The sequence below is a fragment of the Kogia breviceps genome, chromosome 4, assembly GCF_026419965.1.
Source record: "Kogia breviceps isolate mKogBre1 chromosome 4, mKogBre1 haplotype 1, whole genome shotgun sequence".
Classification (NCBI taxonomy): Eukaryota; Metazoa; Chordata; class Mammalia; order Artiodactyla; family Physeteridae; genus Kogia; species Kogia breviceps.
The window spans coordinates 177,751,959-177,772,679 of record NC_081313.1 but is presented as its reverse complement, the minus strand read 5'-3'; the positions used below and the strand labels follow the sequence as shown (position 1 = coordinate 177,772,679).

At 54.9% G+C, this 20,721-nt stretch overlaps 4 protein-coding genes across 7 annotated transcripts in view; 2 read left to right on the top strand and 2 right to left on the bottom strand.

Moving 5' to 3' along the window:
- The window catches only part of MLLT1 (MLLT1 super elongation complex subunit), a 130,786-nt gene extending 113,833 nt beyond the window's left edge, over window positions 1–16,953 (bottom strand). For all 3 annotated transcript variants that reach the window (XM_067033006.1, XM_067033009.1, XM_067033008.1), the window contains exon 1: window positions 16,213–16,953. Coding sequence is in view for 1 of the 3 variants with exons in the window: in XM_067033008.1 (XP_066889109.1) it covers window positions 16,213–16,215 (3 nt within the window). In the remaining 2 variants the exon portion in view is untranslated. The remainder of the gene's footprint in view (window positions 1–16,212) is intronic.
- On the top strand, window positions 5,920–11,684 carry CLPP (caseinolytic mitochondrial matrix peptidase proteolytic subunit). The gene is made up of 6 exons (XM_059063292.2): window positions 5,920–6,198; window positions 6,288–6,359; window positions 6,923–7,019; window positions 8,317–8,504; window positions 9,415–9,520; window positions 11,337–11,684. The coding sequence occupies exons 1-6, from the start codon at window positions 6,013–6,015 to the stop codon at window positions 11,510–11,512; spliced, it is 825 nt and encodes a 274-aa protein (XP_058919275.1). The 5' UTR covers window positions 5,920–6,012; the 3' UTR covers window positions 11,513–11,684.
- Window positions 16,954–17,166: 213 nt separating the features above from the next.
- ALKBH7 (alkB homolog 7) lies at window positions 17,167–19,142 on the top strand. 2 transcript variants are annotated; one of them, XM_059063298.2, is made up of 4 exons: window positions 17,167–17,468; window positions 18,348–18,521; window positions 18,609–18,733; window positions 18,912–19,142. In XM_059063298.2, exons 1-4 carry the CDS (start codon window positions 17,265–17,267, stop codon window positions 19,072–19,074), a joined length of 666 nt encoding a protein of 221 aa, XP_058919281.1. In that variant the 5' UTR covers window positions 17,167–17,264; the 3' UTR covers window positions 19,075–19,142. The 2 variants fall into 2 exon arrangements, with proteins under 2 accessions (XP_058919281.1, XP_066889059.1); XM_067032958.1 differs by having other exon boundaries at window positions 17,200–17,449; window positions 18,324–18,521.
- Window positions 19,143–19,253: 111 nt separating this feature from the next.
- On the bottom strand, window positions 19,254–20,120 carry PSPN (persephin). Its single transcript, XM_059062449.2, has one exon. The coding sequence runs from the start codon at window positions 19,938–19,940 to the stop codon at window positions 19,395–19,397; it is 546 nt and encodes a 181-aa protein (XP_058918432.2). The 5' UTR covers window positions 19,941–20,120; the 3' UTR covers window positions 19,254–19,394.
- Between the last annotated feature and the right edge of the window lie 601 nt (window positions 20,121–20,721).

Here is a 20,721-nt window from a genome sequence, read left to right as displayed (position 1 = left end):
AGGCCTGCGCGTCCGGAGCCTGTGCTCCGCGACGGGAGAGGCCACGGCAGTGAGAGGCCCACATACCACAAAAAAAAAAAAAAAAAAAAACCAACCCAAACAGAGAAGGTAAGAGAAAGGGGGGCTCCAAAGTGAGGGGTGCAAGCTAGAGAAGTACATGAACACCCACAGAGGCCTTTGCAGCAATTAGGTCATAATAATAACAACAGCTCGCCCTTAACAGTTTAAAAGGGTTTTCACCTATAATTCTCACAGCAGCTCTGGGAAGGGCATGATTATCCAAATACAGGTCCATTTCCACAAAGTCAGCCATGCTTCTCTGGTCCTGCTTTAAATATCTCCTATTTTGCCATCTCTTTATTATTTATTTATTTATTTGCGGTACGCGGGCCTCTCGCTGTTGTGGCCTCTCCCGTTGTGGAGCGCAGGCTCAGAGGCCATGGCTCAGTGGCCACGGCTCACGGGCCCAGCCGCTCCGCGGCACGTGGGATCTTCCCAGACCCGGGCACGAACCCGCGTCCCCTGCATCGGCAGGCGGACTCTCAACCACTGCGCCACCAGGAAAGCCCTCCCACCTCTTTAAATTTACACGGCTTCAAGTGTTACTGCCTTGATACCTGTGTAGTTTAGGACAGAAAAAAAAGATGCCTCTGCTTCAGAGCATTAACTTGCAATGTTTTAGCAGATACGTCTTTGGTAGGATTGAAAGGGCCCTTGGAACATCTCCCCCTTTCCCTTGTAATCGACACTAGATTATGATGGTATTTCTCGTCATCATTTGCTATCCTGCGTGTTGTATTACCCGGTGATGCTGTCTGTACTCGTCACGTCCACTTCCTTAGCGGTTAGCTCCTCCCCTTTGTCAGCTGCCTTCTTTCTGCGGCACACTTGCCTCTTCTCTGAACAAGATTCCCTTTTTGCTTAAGACAATTTCTGTTGCTCTCAACCTACAACCCTGGCTGGTACATCTGCCTCCGCCATTGCCACAACCCACTGTCCACCCACTAGCCATTCCTTCACTGACTTAATAAATGTTTACTGAGTGCCTACTGTGTGCCGAACACAGTTCTAGAAGCTGAAGTATAGGTGTGAAAAAAGTGGAGAAAAACCCTTGTGAAATGGAGCAGGACCTTCCCCCCACCCCATGTCCTCCGCCTGCCTTTTGTCTGTAGAAAAACTTTAGCCAAAGAATAAGCCTAATCAGAGAAGTGAGAAAAATGCAGAAGCAAAGGAAAACAGTCCAACAAGACCAAATAATAATAGTTTAGTCATTAAAGTCAAATAATAGTTTAGTCCTTCCTAAAGGAGGAAACTTTAGTTCCTTCTCAAGGGCTACAGATAATATTCTGAGCCCTATCCTGTGAGCCGTCTTGTAGATACTGAAACCTCCACCAGCTGGAAGAAGTTAACGACACGATGACCAGACTGTAGCCATGATGTAAGCCGCCACGATTCTGAGAACTGGCCTCAAGGAAATGGGAACAAACCCACCGTGGAACTGAAGACGAACTGTACTTAAAAACAATCAAGATGACGCTGCTCAGAGCGCCGCAGGACCAATTTCAAGGCGACTGTCAGAGCCGCCTGTGCTGTTCCTGCATGCAGCTCCCCCCCTGCCTACACCCCCCTGAAACTCCCCTTTAAAAGCTCTTGCCGGGCTTCCCTGGTGGCGCAGTGGTTGAGAGTCCGCCCGCCGATGCAGGGGACATGGGTTCGTGCCCCGGTCCGGGAAGACCCCACATGCCGCGGAGCAACTAAGCCCGTGAGCCATGGCCGCTGAGCCTGCGCGTCCGGAGCCTGTGCTCCGCAACGGGAGAGGCCACAACAGTGAGAGGCCCGCGTACCGCAAAAAAAAAAAAAAAAAAAAAAAAAAAAAAAAAAAAAAAAAAAAAGCTCTTGCCCATTGATTGTCAGTGGGGAGTTTGCCTTTGCACACGAGTCTGCCCTCTCCCCCCGGCATGCCAGCCTCCAAAACTTTCCTTTCCACCAACCTTGGCTTTCGAGAGCTGAGCAGCCGGACCCCACTTTCGGTCACACTTGCTCTGGTGAGCTTATGTTTTTATCAGGAGAGACAGGCAGTAAACAAAATAAGCAGTCCATGCATCAAATGGGAGTGCTTCTCAAAGTTCAGTGTGCCTGTGGATGGACTGGGGACCTTGTTCAAAGGCAAGCTATGAGTCAGTAGGTCTGGGTGGAGCTTAACAGTCTGTGTTATTAACAAGAGCCCCGGTGATATTGATGCTGCTGGCCGGTGAAGCACACTTTGAGTAGGGAAGGATGAGGCTCACAAGTTCTGTAAAGAAAAGTAAAGCAGGGAAAGGGGGTGCCGTGTGCTGGGAGATGATGGTGGGGCTTGCGGTCACAAATCAGGGTGTCCGAAGGGGAAAGTGAGTATGGACTCGATGGAGGTGAGGGGGGTGCTATGGGGATGTCTGAGGGAAGGGCATTCCAGCCAGCAGGAACAGCCAGTGCAAAGGCCCTGAGGAGCCAAGAGTCAGAATCAATCCTTCCTCTCCCCCACCCCATTCATTCATTCATTCATTGGGAATATTCAGAGCAAACAAAGTTTGGAGAAATAAGGTACTCATTAAATATTGGGGTGCCTACAATACGCCAGGTACTGTTCAAAAGTGGCTTTTTTTTTTTTTCATTTCAGGTCACCACCTACTTTAATTAATTAATTAATTATTTGGTTGTGCCGGGTCTTAGTTGCGGCAGGCGGGCTCCTTAGTTGTGGCATGTGAACTCTTAGCTGCGGCATGCATGTGGGACCTAGTTCCCTGACCAGGGATCAAACCCGGGCCCCCTGCATTGGGAGCGCGGAGTCTTAGCCACTGTGCTACCAGGGAAGTCCCCACCCACTTTAACTTAAATCAGTGATTTTCAACTGGAAGTAATTTTGCCCCGGGGGTGGGGGGGGGGCAGTGACTTGGCAATGTCGGAGACGGTTTTGGTTGTTATGATGGGGACGGTGTTACTGGCATCTAATGGGTGGAGGCCAGGAATGCTGCTCCACATCCTACAGCGCCCAGGACGGCCCCCCTCCAACAAAGAACCATGCAACCCAGAATGTCAATAGTCCCAAGGTTGAGAAACCCCAGTTTAAAAGAAATGGAATAGTAGAGGATAAAATAGAATATATCAGGGCTTCCCTGGTGGCGCAGTGGTTGAGAGTCCGCCTGCCGATGCAGGGGACGAGGGTTCATGCCCCGGTCCGGGAAGATCCCACGTGCCGCGGAGCGGCTGGGCCCGTGAGCCATGGCCGCTGAGCCTGCGCGTCCAGAGCCTGTGCTCCGCAACGGGAGGGGCCACAGCAGTGAGGGGTCCGCGTACCGCAAAAAAAAAAAAGAAAGAAAAAATATATATATCAGAAGGTGTTGCCCAAAGTACAGATAAGTATCATTTCATAAGGCTTCTCCAAGGAGGTGGCGTTTGAGTGGAGACTTTTGGGAACGAGCAGGATTCAGGCAGAGGACACGAGCAGAGAGGTCCGGTGGCTGGACGGCAGAAAGCCGGCCACCGTGGTCCCTGGAGCCAAGCGGGGAAGGGAGGGTGGAAGGAAAGGAGGGTAGAGGTCAGCAGGGGTGATGGGGAGCCAAGGGGAGGGTTTTAAGGGAGGGATATGGTTTAATTAGCTTCTGGGGAGTTCGCTGGTGGTCTAGTGGTTAGGACTCGGCGCTTTCGCTGCTGAGGCCCTGGGTTCAATCCCTGGTCAGGGAACGGAGCTCCTGCAAGCTGTGTGGCGAGGATCACTCGGGCTGCTGAATGAAACGACAGCAAGGCCTGGGCAGGGGTGAAGCTGCGACACTTACGAAGGCCTTATTGAGGATAGTTACGAGGACCGGGATGGCGGATACGAAATGTATAATAGTTGAACTGTGCCTAGACAGAGCAGGTGAAACCACGGCAGTGAGGGCGGGGGTGTGGAGCGGTGTCAGGGCAGGGTGACTGTTGGGGCTGCAGCAACTGATGGCACAGCCCTTCTCCCCGGAGGCACGGCGGGAGCTCGGGCCTCAGGGGAACTGGCTGGGCAGGGCCTCCACCTGACTCACAGCAGAAACTGGGACGGCCCATGCTGCCCACCCACCTCTTCAGTCACTGCTGAGGAAACCACTCCCAGCACCAGGGGTGCCTCCAAGGCCTCCTCCAAACTCTTCCACTTCCATATCCTTCCCTCTATCCTGCCCCTGATTCCATAAGGTGGGGAGTGTCTTTGTCCTGCTCTATCCCCCCATCAGGATAGGATCCCCTGTGGACACAGAGGGCACAAAACTACCCTTATCTAGGGCACCCAGCATCAAGTTTGGAGTCCATCAATCAGGAATGGTCTGCCTGTGAACTCCTACATATGCGTCAAAACCCACCTCAAATGGACCCTCATTTGGGAGGACTTATTGGATGCCCATGGTTGCTGATCTAACACAGTAATACACATCAGTAGCTAATACAAATCGAGCACTTGCTACATTCCAGGTCCTATTCTGAGGACCTTATGCTCAACGACCCTAGGATGTAAGTTATTATCATTATGTCCACTTCATAGAGAGGAAACTAAGGCTCAGGGATACACAACTGGTAAGTAGTGGAGTAGTAAGTAGTGGAGCCAAGATTTAAACTCAGGGGATGTCAATATGCTGCCTCAGCAGCAGGTATCCTTAAATCCTTCCTTGTGAGATTGGTTTGACCATCACCATCTTCCAAATGAGAAACTTCAGGCTCAGAGGGGTTAAGCAATGCACCTAAGATCACACAGCAAGTCAATGGTTGAGCCAGGCTTGCCATGTGGGGCAGCTGCCTCCAAAGCCCTAAGCTTTTCTTTTTTTAAAAGTTTTGAAATATTTAATTTACCCCCCAAATTTACCTTAAATGGAATAACTTTTTTTTAACTTATTTTTTTATTGAAGTATAGTTGAATTCAAAGCCCTCAGCTCTTAACCTTCCTCCTTTATCACTGCTTCATCTCTGGGTTCAAAGTGTAGTTTATGAGCACCTACTGTGTGCCAGGCAAGGTTCTAGGCTCTGGGGACAAAATAAGGGACAACTCTGAGGCGACATTTGAACTGAAAGATGAAAAAGAATCCACCTTGAGAAGATGTGGAGGCAAAGAGAGGTCCCAAACGTTAGCAGGAGACTTCTTTCTCCCCCACACCTTTGTCCATTGTCTTCTCTCTGCCAGGAATGCCTTTCCCTACCTAACAAACTCCTATACATCCTTCAAAGCCCAGCTCCAATGCCTGCTCCTCCTAGGAAGCCTTCCCAGACCGACCTTCCAGACCAATTTCGCAACTCCGTCCCTTGGGCTTCCGCATCCTGGAGTCCCTCCCTCTACCCCACGCATAACCAGAGACACATGGGAAGGTCTCAGGAGTCGGCCCCACCAGGCTAGAAGATCATTGCTGAGTTCCAGGCCCAGTGAGAGCACAGATTTTTTTTTTTTTTTTTTGGCTGCATTGGGGCTTTGTTGCAGCGAGCAGGGGCTACTCTTCTTTGTGGTGCACGGGCTTCTCACTGCAGTGGCTTCTCTTATTGTGGAGCACGGGCTCTTGGCGCGTGGGCTTCAGTAGTTGTGGTGCACGGTCTCAGTAGTTGTGGCTCACGGGCTCTAGAGCGTTGGCTCAGTAGGTGTGGCGCACTGGATTAGTTGCTCTGCGCCATGTGGCATCTTCCCGGACCAGGGCTTGAACCCGTGTTCCCTGCACTGTCAGGCGGATTCTTAACCACTACGCCACCAGGGAAGCCCCGGAATTGATGTTTGAAATAAGCAAGGAAGAGCATAAAACTATGACGATTCTTTGGGAAAGAGACTCAAACTGGCGGCTTTAAAGTAGTTCCCGACTCTGCTCCGGCGCACCTTCTCTGGCCACACCCTTTCAGGTTCCGCCCCGCCCTCGCCCCACCCCTAAACGTGCCCCCACGCTTCCCGGAAGTGGGCGGCCTCCTGAGCAAGCGCCGTGGGCGCAGAGCACGCCGAGAGTTGTAGTTCCGGCATCTTGCAGAGGAACTTGCGCTGCGATGTGGCCCCAAATATTGGTGGGGGGGGTCCGGGTTGCAGCAGGTCTGTGCCCCGCGCTGGGGTCTCGCCTCGCCGCCCGCTTTCACCCGCAGCGGACACCCGAGAACAGCCTGGCCCTGCAGCGGAGCCTGCACGTGACGGCGGCCCGGGCTCTCCCGCTCGTTCCCATCGTGGTGGAGCAGACGGTACAGTGGCCAGGCGGGGACACGGCCCGGGGGTGGGAAGGCTGGCGCACGGAGGGCCCCTGACCCTCACCCCCATCTTTCTGCTCCAGGGTCGCGGCGAGCGCGCCTATGACATCTACTCTCGGCTGCTGCGGGAACGCATCGTGTGCGTCATGGGCCCGGTGAGTGCCCCGTGCGCGCATCTTCCCCTGCGCCTGCCCAGACCCCCTGCTCTCCTCCCCCTCACACACGTCCTTGATCCCCGGACTTACCCCCCTTGACGTTCCTCCCTAGGCTCCGCTCTTGTCCCAATCTGACACACACACCCCACCCCACTTCCTGGGCACATAAACCCTCTGATCCTCCTTTCTGGCCTTTAGTACCCCTTCTACGCCTTCCTTAAATCCTCTGCTTCTCCCTTCCTAATCTCTGACTCGCTCCCTCACCAATGACGCTCCTCCCCAATCCTGGGCTCCAATCACTCTCTCCAGCTTCCTTACCACTTCCCTTCCTGGGCCCAATATGTACTGACCCCACCCTTCCTGTAAGCCAAACCACCTGCGTCCGGATCGCCCCCGCACCACATCACCTCCTGGGTCCTGAACTCTTCCTGATCCATCTTCCTTGGGCTCTGACCCCCATTCTGGTGCCCTGACTTGTCCTCAGCCGACCCATAACTGCCTCCCTTAAGCCTTCACCCCTATCTGGGGACACTCCTCCCCTCCTCTGCCTGCCCCACTTGCAGATCGACGACAGTGTCGCCAGTCTGGTCATCGCGCAGCTGCTGTTCCTGCAATCGGAGAGCAACAAGAAGCCCATCCACATGTATATCAACAGCCCCGGTGAGCAGGGCCTTCCCCCGGTGCCAGGATCCTCCTGGGGACTGAGACCCCAATCAGGGGTGTCCTCTCTCTGGAGCAAGAAAGGGTGCAGAGCTTCCTTCAGAATCCCCCCAAAATGCCTTGAAACCTCCAAAAGCTGCCTCTTCCCTTGCTTTTAAACAGGCGCCTGTTTGATCTCACAAGTAACGTGTTATTTTTGTTTTGTTTTGTTTTTAATAAATTTATTTTTGGCTGCGTTGGGTCTTCGTTGCTGCGCGCGGACATTCTCTAGCTGTGGCGAGCGGGGGCTACTCTTCGTTTTGGTGCGCGGGCTTCTCATTGCGGTAGCTTCTCTCTGTTGCGGAGCACGGGCTCTAGGCGCGCGAGCTTCACTAGTTGTGGCATGCGCGCTCAGTAGTTGTGGCTCGCGGCCTCTAGAGCGCAGGCTCAATAGTTGTGGCCCATGGGCTTAGTTGCTCCGCGGCATGTGGGATCTTCCCGGACCAGGGCTCGAACCCTTGTCCCCTGCATTGGCAGGTGGATTCTTAACCACTGCGCCACCAGGGAAGTCCACAGATAACGTTTTTACCGACCTGACTTGGTTGTCGAGATTTTTTAATTGGTAGATTCCACCCTGCCCCCACAAGAAAAGGGAAAATAGCCAATCTTTTTGTTTTGTTTTCTTTGGCCGTGCCCTGCAACTTGCGGGATCTTAGTTCCCTGACCAGGGATCAAACCCAGGCCCATGGCAGTGAAAGCGCCGAATCCTAACCACTGGACCGCCAGGGAATTCCCTGAATAGCCAGTCCTGATTGATCGTTAACTGTGCCAGGCAGTTTTCTAAGCACTTTATAGGCATTTAACTCATTTTATCTTCACACAACCTCACGTGATCAGTACTATTTAGTTATTTCCAATCTACAAGGAGGCAGCGCAGCTCCGAAAGGCTGAGTAACTTGCCCAAGATCACACGTGAGAAACTGCCCAGCGAGGGGGGTCAAACCCAGGCAGGCTGGCTCCAGAGCCTTCGCTCTTAGCCACTATGCTCCCAATTTCTAGTTTCTCTTGAAAATTTGGCAGATCTAGCCCCCGCCCTGGGCCCACATGCACATGTGGCAACTGTCAGCTCACTCTGGAGCAAGTCCTCATTTTTTGCTCCCACCTGGCCTGTGTCACCTGCTTCTGTCACCTTCCTATCCCTGGTAGTACTTGTGTTTGGGACCCCGGCTTTAAAGGGCTTCACCAGCCCTCCCCAGGGCCAGGGGCTGCCCTAGGGAAAAGAGGGCACAGCCCCTCACTTGCCCCCCTCCACCCACAGGTGGCGTGGTGACCTCGGGCCTAGCCATCTACGACACAATGCAGTACATCCTGAACCCCATCTGCACGTGGTGCGTGGGCCAGGCGGCCAGCATGGGCTCCCTGCTTCTGGCCGCTGGCACCCCGGGCATGCGCCACTCGCTCCCCAACTCCCGCATCATGATCCATCAGCCCTCCGGGGGCGCCCGGGTGAGTGCCGGGCCCCGTGAGCTGCTTTGGGGATGGGGGTGGGGGTCTAGACAGAAGGACCAGCCAGACAGACAGAAGTCACGTGGGGGTGTGAATGTTTTAAAATGTAGGTTTTGGGGACTTCCCTGGCGGTCCAGTGGTTAGGACTCCACGCTTTCACTGCCGAGGGCGTGGGTTCAATCCCTGGTCGGGGAACTAAAATGCTGCAAGCCACGTGGCTTGGCCAACAACAGCAAAAAAAGGAGGTTTTATTAATATGCAGGTATAGTGAGGCCAAGAGGTCAGGAGAGGGCTGCCATTGAAAAGACAGTTTGTTACTCACAGCTCCCAAGAGGAGGGAGCGTGCCGGGCCACGGGGGCCATGCAGAGAGAGAGGCACCAGGGTTGGTTGGGAGGAGAATGCAGGCAAGAGCCTTCATTGTGGTTTCTGCGGGCAGGAATGAGCGAGGCTTAAGACTGGCTAGCGTGAGTAGTTGCAGTGGGCTCTGGGGTGTAGAGACGGTCCCTAGTTGTCTGGTACCCTGGGGCGATGGGGCAGGGGGATGGTGACCCAGGGTATGAGAGCAGAGGAGGTGTTGGGGATGTGGGCTTGGATTGGCTGCTTTGCACGTGAAAAGTGTACTCTGGGCAGTGGTTCAAAAATCTCTAGGAACTAGCTGCCCCGGGAGGGGCCGTTCCTCCTGGTCAGGGAGGCCCCAGCTGCAGAAAATAAGAACATAGAGTTGATACCGGAAGCCTTCCTGGAGGCGGTGAGGATGAAGCAGGCTGTGGAGGGACTCACGAAGCCCTGTCCCACCTGCTTGAAAACTGGCAGCCGACGCCCAGGGCAGGCTCCTGAGTCCCACCTCCAGTCTCCCAGTGAGTGGCAGATGCTGATCCCAACCTTCTCCTTCTTGGGACGTCCCCCCAGGGCCAAGCCACAGACATTGCCATCCAGGCAGAGGAAATCATTAAACTCAAGAAGCAGCTCTACAGCATCTACGCCAAGCACACCAAACAGAGCCTGCAGGTGATCGGTGAGCACCCTCCTACCCCACACAGGCCCCCAGCTGCTCCCTTTTATTGTAACCGACACATATGTACGGGTCCGGCCTCGGGACCTCTGTGCTGCTGACACCAGGGCTGGACCATTCTGTGATGGAGGCCTTCCCGGGCACTGTAGGAGGTGTGGTACATCCGCGGGCGCTGCCCACTAGATGGCAGCAGCACCTCCAGCTGTGATGGCCAAAACCGTCTCCAGACATCGCCCAGCATCCCCTGGGGATCAGAACCCACCCCCGTTGAGAACCCCTGTTCTGAGCACTTTAAAAAGACCCATTTACAGGAGGCTCCCCGAAACTTCACTGAACTAGGTCCAGGGGGATTCCCTGGCTTTCCAGCGGTTGGGACTCTGTGCTTTCATGGCCGAGGGCTCGGGTTCAATTGCTGGTCGGGAAACTAAGATTCCGCAAGCCATGCGGCATGGCCAAAACATAAAAAAGAAATAGGTCCAAAGGTTTTGAACAGGGTCTCCCACAAAGAATATTCTAAACGGTCAAGAGGGCTTCCCTGGTGGCGCAGTGGTTGAGAGTCCGCCCGCCGATGCAGGGGACGCGGGTTCGTGCCCCGGTCCGGGAGGATCCCACATGCTGTGGAGCGGCTGGGCCCGCGAGCCATGGCCGCTGAGCCTGCGCGTCCGGAGCCTGCGCTCCGCAATGGGAGAGGCCACAACGGTGAGAGGCCTGCGTACCGCAAAAAAAAAAAAAAAAAAAAAAAATGTAAACGGTCAAGAAACAGAAGTCGAGAGGCTCATCACTTCTAGTGATGATGTTTAATAATGACATCATCAGGAAAGGCAGATCAAGGCCACGATGAAATACCATTTCAATCCACTGGAACGGCTCAAATAGAAAATACTGACACCCCCAAGTGCTGAGGGGAGCGTGGAGCCCCTGGAGCGTTTATCCACTGCAGGCGGCAGTGAAAACCATACAGCCACTTCCGGAAGCTGTCAGGCACTGAGGCTGAACATGCAGAAAGATGCGTGGTTCTGCTCGGCGTGTACGCGAGGGAATTGAGTGCTTCTGTCCAAAGATGTAGTCAGGAATGCAGTCCCATTCCTATAGCCCCAAACGGGAAAATACCAAAATGCCCGACGGCAGGGGAGTGAGTGGTCAGCGGTGGTGTTTAGTCACGAGGTGGGATGTCGTACAGCCGCGAGGAGCGGTCCACAGCCTGGATGAATCTCAGAAACACAGTGCTGGGTGGGAAAAGGAGTCAATGCTCTGTGGTTATGTGTTTGTTTATTTACTTTTTAAATTAATTAATTAATTTTTTTTTGGCCGTGCCACGCGGCATGCGGGGATCTCAGCTCCCCGACCGGGAATCGAACCCGTGCCCCCTGCAGTGGAAGCGCAGAGTCTTAACCACTGGACCACCAGGGAAGTCCCTGTGGTTATGTGTTTAAAGGGCAAAAACTGGCGTAACGGATCCATGCCATTAGGCCACTGTTAGGGTAGTGGGTGGGGAGAGTTAGTGACTAGACGTGGTCCCGACGGGGTTTCGGGGGGCTCTGACCTAGGTGCCGGCCACGTGGCTGGGTTCAGTCTGAAAATCACCACACTGTCCGCTTCCATGATCCACACCCTTTCCTGGATGTGCATTTACACATCAATAAGTTAAACACACACACACACACACAACTGAAACAGGTATTTTACCGATGGGGAAACTGAGGCACAGAGACAGGGAGGCCAAGGTCACACAGGGAGGACTTGGGCGGATCGGGGACCCGAACGTGGCCCCGGGTCTCCACTCTTAACCACCCTCATCCCACTTCGGCTTCCCCCGCAGAGTCAGCCATGGAGCGGGACCGCTACATGAGCCCCATGGAGGCCCAGGAGTTTGGCATCTTGGACAAGGTTCTGGTCCACCCTCCCCAGGACGGTGAGGACGAGCCTGAGCTGGTGCAGAAGGAGCCGGTGGCGGCGGCAGCAGCAGTGGCAGAACCTGCCCCAGCGAATGCCTGAGCGCTGCCCCCGACCCTCGCCCTCCAGAGGGAAGTGGAGGCGCCAGGCCTGCCCACCCCTCGACACTGAGCCTAGAGGGGACCCTTGAGGAACTCTGGATTTGGGGGTGCCCCTCTGGGTGGGCATCCCAAGTGAGACACTGTGATTCTAAATTAAATCTTTGTAGACTTTGCTCCCGGCCTGTGGTGCCTTCCCTCCATCCTCCACCACGGCACGCGTGTGCCTTCACCCTGACCTTCAGCTTCCTAACTTCAGCAAAGCTACTGAGCCTACATTCCAGGCACTGCTCCAGAGGCCGCAACTTACTGGGAAGAAAACACAGAAATCCCTGTCTGGAAGAAACTTACATTCTTGTGGGAGTAGACAGTTTTTTAAAAAGTCAGGGCAAGAGGTATGCAACGTGCGGGATGTGTGTGTGTGTGTGTGACAGTTTTAGATGGGGTGGCCTGCAAAGGCCTTGCTGAGAGGGTGACATTTGAGCAAAGACCTGAAGGAGGTGAGGGTGGGGGGAGCAAGCTTGCTATCTTGGGAGACAGCAGTCTAGGCAGAGGGCATGGCAAGTGCAAAGGCCGTGTGGCAGGACTGTGGCTGGCACGTGGGCGGAAGCGCGAGGAGGCTGGGGTGTCTGGAGAGTGTGAGGGGGAGAGAGGAGAAGATGAGAGCAGGAAGGGGAGGAATACAGGTCATAAAAGGCCTGGTAGGTCTGAGCAAGGAGGGAGATGCCCCACAGAGGGTTTCAAGAAGAAGAACAAAAAGGAACCACAGAGTGGTGGGTGGGGCGTGGCAAGCACAGAAACCAGGAGACCAGTGAGGAAACTTGTAATCACCCAGAGGAAGGCTGACGGCTCCAGACACGTGGTGAGAGAGGTCAGATTCTAGCCAGGTTTTAAAGGCAGGGCTGGGACTTCCCTGGTGGCGTAGCGGTTTAGAATCCTTATGCCAATGCAGGGGATACAGGTTCCATCCCCGGTCTGGGAAGATCCCACAGGCCAAGGAGCACCTAAGCCCGTGTGCCACAACTACTGAGCCCGTGAGCCTAGAGCCTGTGCTCTGTAAGAAGAGAAGCCACCGCAATGCAAAACTCGCACACAGCAACCAAGACCCAATGCAATCAAAAATAATAATAAATTTTTCAAATAAATAAATAATAAAGGCATGGCTGTCATCTGGGATGTGAAATTTGAGAGAGAAAGTCATCTCCCAAAACTCCAAGGCATTGGCCCAAAGCAGCTAGAAAGATGGAAGGAGAGATATGATGTTCCTGGGAAAGTTAGGGAGGAGCAGGATTGGGGGCCAGAATTAGGAGCTGATTTTGGACGTTTGATGTCCAAGTGCCCCAGACATCCCAGGGGATGGGTAAGTCTGGGGTCAGAGTTGGAAATAAAAATGTAGGATGGGCTTCCCTGGTGGCGCAGTGGTTGAGAATCCGCCTGCCGATGCAGGAGACACGGGTTCGTGCCCTGGTCCGGGAAGATCCCACATGCCGCGGAGCAACTAAGCCCGTGAGCCATGGCCGCCAGGCCTGCGCGTCCGGAGCCTGTGCTCCGCAAGGGGAGGGACCGCAGCAGTGAGAGGCCCGCCTACCGCAAAAAAAAAAAAAAAAAAAAAAAAAAAAATGTAGGAGACTTCAGCATGTCTATGAGTTAGTGGTCAGGCTGAGAACTGGCTATGGCGTTTGGACCTCAGAAATCACGAGTGGCCTTAGATAAATAACACTTTCAGTGCTTTCGGGGCCAAAAACCAGATTGGAGTGGACCCAGAGAGAAGGGGCCGAAAAATATTGGAGCTAAACAAGTCTTTTAAGGAAGTTTGCGGTCAAGGAGAGCAGAGAACCTGGGGCCGTCGCTGGAGGGTGTGTTGAGGTCAATTTCTTTTTTTTTTTAATTCAGAGGGCTTTAAAAAAAAATTATTTGTTTTATTTATTTATTTTTGGCTGCGTTGGGTCTTCGTTGCTACGCATGGGCTTTTCTCTAGTTGCGGCGAGCAGGGGCTACTCTTCGTTGTGGTGCGCGGGCTTCTCACTGTGGTGGCTTCTCTTGTTGCGGAGCACGGGCTCTAGGCCTGTGGGCTTCAGTAGTTGTGGGACACGGGCTCAGTAGTTGTGGCTCACAGGCTTAGTTGCTCCGCACCATGTGGGATCTTCCTGGACCGGGGCTCAAACCCGTGTCCCCTGCATTGGCAGGCAGATTCTTAAGCACTGTGCCACCAGGGAAGCCCCAGAGGACTTTTAAATTTGGCTTCATTCATCGGTTACATTTAGCTGAACTTTCAATTGTGCACAACTTAAAATGTATACGAAAGTAGAGAAACTAGGAATGAGGTCTCACATACCCATTACACCAACTCAAGAATTACCAATTCATGGCCAATTGTGATTCGTCCCTCCCCCCCACCCCCCATGGCACTGTATTACTTTGAAGAAAATCCCAGCTTTTCATTTCATCTGTAAATATTTCGGTATGTATTTCTAAAAGGATGAGGAATCTTTATGTCTCAAAAAACTAAAAATAAAACTACCACATGACCCAGCAATTCCACTCCTGGGTATATATCCAAAAAAAAACAAAAACACTAATTAGAAAAGGTACATGCACCCCAATGTTCACAGCGTTATTTACAATAGCCAAGATATGGAAGCAACCAGAGTGTCCATCAACAGAGGAATGGATAAAGAAGATGTGGTGTATATACATATATGTGGTGGAATATTACTCAGCCATGAAAAAGAATGGGGTTTTTGCCATTTGCAGCACCATGGATGGACTTGGAAGGTATTAAGCTTAGTGAATTAAGTCAGACAGAAAGACAAATTCTGTATGGTATCACTAATACGTGGAATCTAAAGAAGTACAACAAACTAGTCAATTGTGAAAGACAATTTTTCCAAGGACATTGGGGGTGGGGGGATGGTTCAGGAGGTAACGCGAGCGCTGGGGAGCAATGGGGAGAAGCAGATGAAGCTTCGCTTGCTCGCCTGCCACTCACCTCCTGCTGTGCAGCCCAGTTCCTAAAAGGCCAGTCCGCGGCCCGGGGTTGAGGACCCCTGATACAGAGAACAAACTAGTGGTTACCAGTGGGAAGAGGGAAGGGGAGAGGGGCAATATAGGCGTAGGGGATTTTAAAAAGGGTTATTATGGGATTATATGAAATCGTGTGTGTGAAACTTTTGAAAATTATAAAGCACTACAGAATTTAAAGAATCTTTCATTCAAAAAAAAAAAGTTAATGAAAAATAAAGAGGGGGGTACTTCCCTGGTGGCACAGTGGTTAAGAATCTGCCTGCCAATGCAGGGGACACGGGTTCAAGCCCTGGTCCGGGAATATCCCACATGCCGCAGAGCAACGAAGCTTGTGTGCCACACCTACTGAGCCTGCACTCTAGAGCCTGTGAGCCACAACTACTGAAGCCTGCGCCCCTAGAGCCTGTGCTCTGCAACGAGAGAAGCCACCGCAATGAGAAGCCTGCGCACCACACGAAGAGTACCCCTGCTTGCTGTAGCTAGAGAAAGCCCACGCGCAGCAACGAAGACCCAACACAGCCAAAAACCAATTTAAAAAATTTTTAAAATAAAAATAAATATAAATGGGGGGGGCTTCCCTGGTGGCTCAGTAGTTAAGAATCCGTCTGCCAATGCAGGGGCACGGGTTCGAGCCCTGATCCGGGAAGATCCCACATGCCACAGAGCAACTAAGCCCGTGCGCCACAACTACTGAAGCCCGTGTGCCTAGAGCCCATGCTCCGCAACAAGAGAAGCCACTGCAATGAGAAGCCAGCGCACCGCAACCAAGAGTAACCCCCGCTTGCTGAAACTAGAGAAAGACCGCGTGCAGCAACTAAGACCCAACGCAGCCAGCGCAGGGGTCACGGGTTCAAGCCCTGGTCTGGGAGGGTCCCGCATGCCGCGGAGCAGCTAAGCCCGTGCACCACAACTACTGAGCCCGCGCGCCTGGAGCCCCTGCTCCGCGGCGGGAGAGGCCACCGCAATGGGAAGCCTGCGCACAGCGACGAAGAGTGGCCCCCGCTGGCCGTAGCTAGAGAGGACCCGCGCGCGGCAATGAGGACCCAACGCAGACAGAAATAAATAAATTAAACAAATAAATTTTTTTTAAAAAGAATCTGCCTGCCAATGCCGGGGTCACGGGTTTTCGAGCCCTGATCCGGGAAGATCCCACATGCCGTGGAGCAACTGAGCCCGTGCTCCACAACTACTGAGCCTGCGCTCTAGAGCCCGTGAGCCACAACTACTGAGCCCACATGCCACAAATACTGAAGCCCTAGTGCCTAGAGCCCGTGCTCCGCAACAAGAGAAGCCACCACAATGAGAAGCCTGTGCACCATAATAAAGGGTAGCTCCCGCTCGCCAAAACTGGAGAAAGCCGGCCCCAGCAACGAAGACCCAACGCAGCTATAAATAAATAAATAAATAGATAGATAGATAGATAGATAGATAGATAGATAGATAGATAGGGACTTCCCTGGTGGTCCCGTGGTTAAGAATCCACGCTTCCACTGCAGGGGGTACAGTTTCAGTTTCAATCCCTGGTCAGGAAACTAAGATCCTACATGACAAGCAGTGCCGCAAAAAAAACCCCAAAACACTGTAAAAATTTAAAAAATAAATAAATAGACAAAAGGATAAGGAATCTTTAAAAAGACAACCACAATATCATTTTCAAACTTTAAAAAAATAACAACTTACCATGGTCGAATATTCAACCCATGTCAAAATTTCCCCGGTTGTCGCTATTTCTTTTTTTTTAGTTTGTTCCAATCAGGATCCCAATAAGGTGCAGGAATTGCCGCTGGTTGATAAATCTCTAAGTGTCTTATTACTGCAGGTTTCTCCTTAATCTCTCAATCTCTCCCTCTTTTTCTTCTCTTTCCTTGAAATTCACTTGCTGGAGAAACATGGTTGTTTGTCTTGTGGACTTTCCCTCTGTCTGAATTTTGATGATGCGATTCTGTCCTTGGTATTTCCAGTAACCTGGTGTATGAATCTAGACAAGTCTGATAGGATTCAGGTTCCGCTTTCTGGCAAATGACCTCTCAGTTGAGGGTGCCTTCTAGCAGGAGGCACGTTAAATCCAGTTGTCTCTCTTTCATGACGTTAGGAGGGAATAAGAGTCCTTGTCTAGAACCACCAATATTCCAATAAGGGCTGCAAAATGGTGACATGACAATTCTACCATTAAAGGGAGAGAATATTTTGTTTATGTCCTGTTTTTAAGCTGGGAGCCAGCCTGTTTGTATGGGGGTGGGAATGACCCAGTAAAGAGAGGGGGAACGGGAGGTGCCTCGCTTTGACCTTTGACTGAATCCCCTAACTCCACAAACCTGGCCCCAGCCCATAATCACAGCCTTGACGTCACTGCCCTGACCCCTAGATCTCAGCCTAGCTGTACTCTGCCCTTAACCTCTAGCCTTGGCCCAATCCTTCTATGACCCCTGACCTCTGACCCCCGGCCCAATCATGCCTTCGCCCCTCCCCCGCCCCGCCCTTTCGAAGACGGACTAGCCAGTAGTCTGAGTCACTGAGGTCGATGGCGCCCAATAGCGTGGGAGAGGAAGCGGGTTCTGGGGAGAGCCAATAGCTCTAGAGGGCGAGCCGAGTAACAACCAGTAGCCTTGAGCGAGAGGCGGGACTCTGAGAAACGCCAATCACTGGAGGGGCTCGGCGTAACCACAGCCAATGCCTCTGGGGCGGGGGCGTGCTCCTGACTCCGGCAGCTTCCACCACCCGGCTCCGGGGCTATGGCCGGGAGTGGGCGGCTGGCGCTGTGGAGCATGCCCGGGCAGGGCTGGGTGCGGGGCTCAGGGCCGGCCGTGCTAAGCCGCCTACGGGACGCAGCCGTGGTACGGCCCGGCTTCCTGAGCGCGGCCGAAGAGGAGACACTGAGCGGCGAGCTGGAACCCGAGCTGCGCCGCCGTCGATACGAGTATGATCACTGGGACGCGGTGAGGCTGCAGGCGTTGGGGGCGGAGCCACAGGGGGCGGGGCCTGGGACGTTAGGGGCGGGACGGGGAGTGGAGCCCTGGGGTGGGCGGGGCTACATCTGGGGGCGGACCTTGGAATGGGGGCAACGTCTTGAAGCTGAGGGGCCTTGCGGGCAGGGAGAGCGCTTTGGACCTGAGGGCAGAGTCATAACTGGAGGCAGAACCTGGAACTGAGGGGTGCTTGGGGAACAGGACCAAAGTTAGGGGCGGAAACGGTGTGGAGGGAGTGAGAGAGGGTCACAGGTTGTGGGTGGAGCTGGTGTTGGGTGGGATCACGTTGTGAATATTGAAGCTGGGCTTGCATTAGGGACGGCATTCTGGGACTGAATTGGAGCCTGATGGTGGGTAGAAAGGACTGAGGCCAGGGCTTCGATCCCTGGTCCGGCACGTTCCCACATGCCACGGAGCAACTAAGCCCGTGTGCCACAACTCCTGAGCCCAGACGCCACAGCTACTGAAGCCCATGCTCCGCAACGAGAAGCCACCGCAATGAGAAGCCCGCACACCACAACGAAGAATAGCCCCCGCTCGCCGCAACTGGAGAAAGCCCGCGCGCAGCAACGGAGACCCAACACAGCCGAAAATAAATAAATTTTTTTTAAAAAGGACTAAGGCCAGACCCAGATGGGTCAGGGGTTGGGGTTTGAGACCCAGCATCATGGGGTAGACAGGACCAAGGTTGTGAGTTGAGGGTGGGGTCAAGGGTCCTGCTGGAAAAACCAGGCCTTTGCTTTGCACTTCCACCACCCTCTCCCCCAACCCACCCCAGCCCCACAATGTGCCTCCGTTTCCCTTTCCCCCCCTGGGAGCTTCCAGGCTTGACCTGAGCTCTCTGGGCAGGCCATCCACGGCTTCCGAGAGACAGAGAAGTCGCGCTGGTCAGAGGCAAGCCGTTCCATCCTGCAGCGTGTGCAGGCAGCCGCCTTTGGCCCCGGCCAGACCCCTCTCTCCTCGGTGCACGTGCTGGACCTGGAACCTCGGGGCTACATCAAGCCACACGTGGACAGCATCAAGGTAGGCAGAGGCCAGTGCCTTGGAGTTCCCGGCTGGGGGTGAGCCGGCCAGGCCAAAGCCCACCTGCCAGTGTGTCCCCTCTTACAGTTCTGTGGATCCACGATTGCTGGCCTGTCCCTGCTGTCTCCCAGCGTCATGCGGCTGGTGCACACCCAGGAGCCAGGGGAGTGGCTGGAACTCTTGCTGGAGCCGGGCTCCCTCTACATCCTTAGGTACTGGCAGCCAGGGATCCCCCACGCCACCAGTAACTCCTGAGATGCCCACCCAGCACTTTGAGCAACTTCTCTCATCCAGCCCTGACGGCAGACTCTACCCCCCACCGCAGGCGCTCTGCCTGGAACAGGGGCTGCCCTCACCCCACCCAGCCACAGCCTCTATTTTCTCTCGCAGGGGTTCGGCCCGTTATGACTTCTCCCACGAGATCCTTCGGGATGAAGAGTCCTTTTTTGGGGAGCGTCGGGTTCCCCGGGGCCGACGCGTCTCCGTGATCTGCCGCTCCCTCCCTGAGGGGATGGGGCCTGGGGAGCCCGGGCAGCTGCCCCCACCCTGCTGACCCCCCAGGGCCCTCCCCGCTAGCTGCTCAAGACACCGTGTTTGTGAATAAAGTTGGAGAGTGGACAAGCTGGCCTTCCTGGCACCGGCTGTTTTCGGGGGCTGGAATCTGTAGGGGAAGCCCGGGACCCTCCCTGCCCACCCATCGGGAGCATCCCCGGCAGGACACACACTCACGAGGCTGGAGGAGCAGTTTCCTTTATTGCGCCTCTTGCTGGCGGCCCACACCACCTCCCCTTCTCTACGCCTCGGCATCCAAGCCTCCAGTAAATAAGTCAGCTGAGCTCCTCCAGCGGCTGCAGGGCCCCAGGCCGGGCATTCTCAGCCGCCGCAGCCACAGGCTGCCGCCGAGAGCTGGGGCAGCCGCTGCCAGCGGTGGCGGTCGTCGAGGAAGGCCACATCGGCGTAGCGGGTGGGGCGGCAGCAGGGCCCACCGTGGGCTCGGCCCTGGCCCCGCAGCCGGGCCAGCGTCAGGCCGTGCTGGGTGCGGGCGCCGCGGGGACAGCTGCCGGCACAGTAGCGGAAGATGACCGTCTCCTCCGACGTGTAGCCCAAGCCCAGCTCGGCCACGGGCAAGGGTAGGCTCCACAGCTGGCACGGGCCGGCCAGGGCTCGGCGCGGGCGGGCACCTGCGGGGACAAGGGGCAGCTGACAGCGGGCAGGGTCTGGGCGGGAAGGAGTCGGGGAGCGCACGGGGTTCTGGGGTTCCTTACCCAGCTGTGGCCTCCAGGTCCCTCTGTCCGCCGCTGGCTCAGACAAGAGCTCCTCCTCCACCACCGAAGCCCCCCAGGCCCCAGGGCCCCCGCAGAGGTCCAAGTGCAGGGTCAGGAGCAGCAGAGAGCCAAGCAGGACTCGTCCTGTGGCCATGGTGACGGGGAAGGTCCTGAGGGTGGAGATGCCCTGCGCCCTCAATTTATCCCCCGGCCTGAGCTGGGGAGATAACCTCTTCACTGCCGGCCGCTGCCCTGTCACGAAGGCCTTTGCGTCCCACACCTGGGGCCCGGGCAGTCCCGCTCCTCCTGCCCCACACCCACATCCTTCTAAGAGTTAAGGGCGCACACCCCCGGCATACCCCATCCAGACATTCCACAGACCTATTTCCGACACCCCCTCCGCCCCCTGATTTACGAGTGTCGTGGCGGCAGCCAGGGCCGAGCCCAGGGCGGGCAACCGGGGTCCCCACCCGACCTGCTGTCTGGAGGGAGAGGTGGGGGGCCCCGTGGGTCTCCCATTGGGGGCTCTCCCCACTTGGGCAGGGTGCTGGGGCTCAGTAGCCCCTGTGTCATGCACCAGGTGGAGCAGATGTGGGTAGGGGGAAGAGGTGGGTTGGCAGGTGGGTGAGCTGACGGGGAATCCATCATGGCCCCTGCCTGGAGGATTAAGACATCATGCCACTGTCTCCGGGCCTGGCGGAGCCAGCATCAAAACAGGAAAGGGGAGAGGCCCGGGGACAGCCAAGAGCTGGGACACCAGGGGCAGGAAGCTCACCCCGCAGGGAATCCTGTCTCTAGAAGGCCAACCTGAGCCCCCTGGGACCTCAGTCCTGCCCTAGGGTCAGAGGGCATCAGAGCAGGAGGGGCGGTTAGGCCCCGCCCTTCCCATCACCCCAGGGAAGTGAGCCTCCATCCCCAGCCGTGAAAGAGGGCTA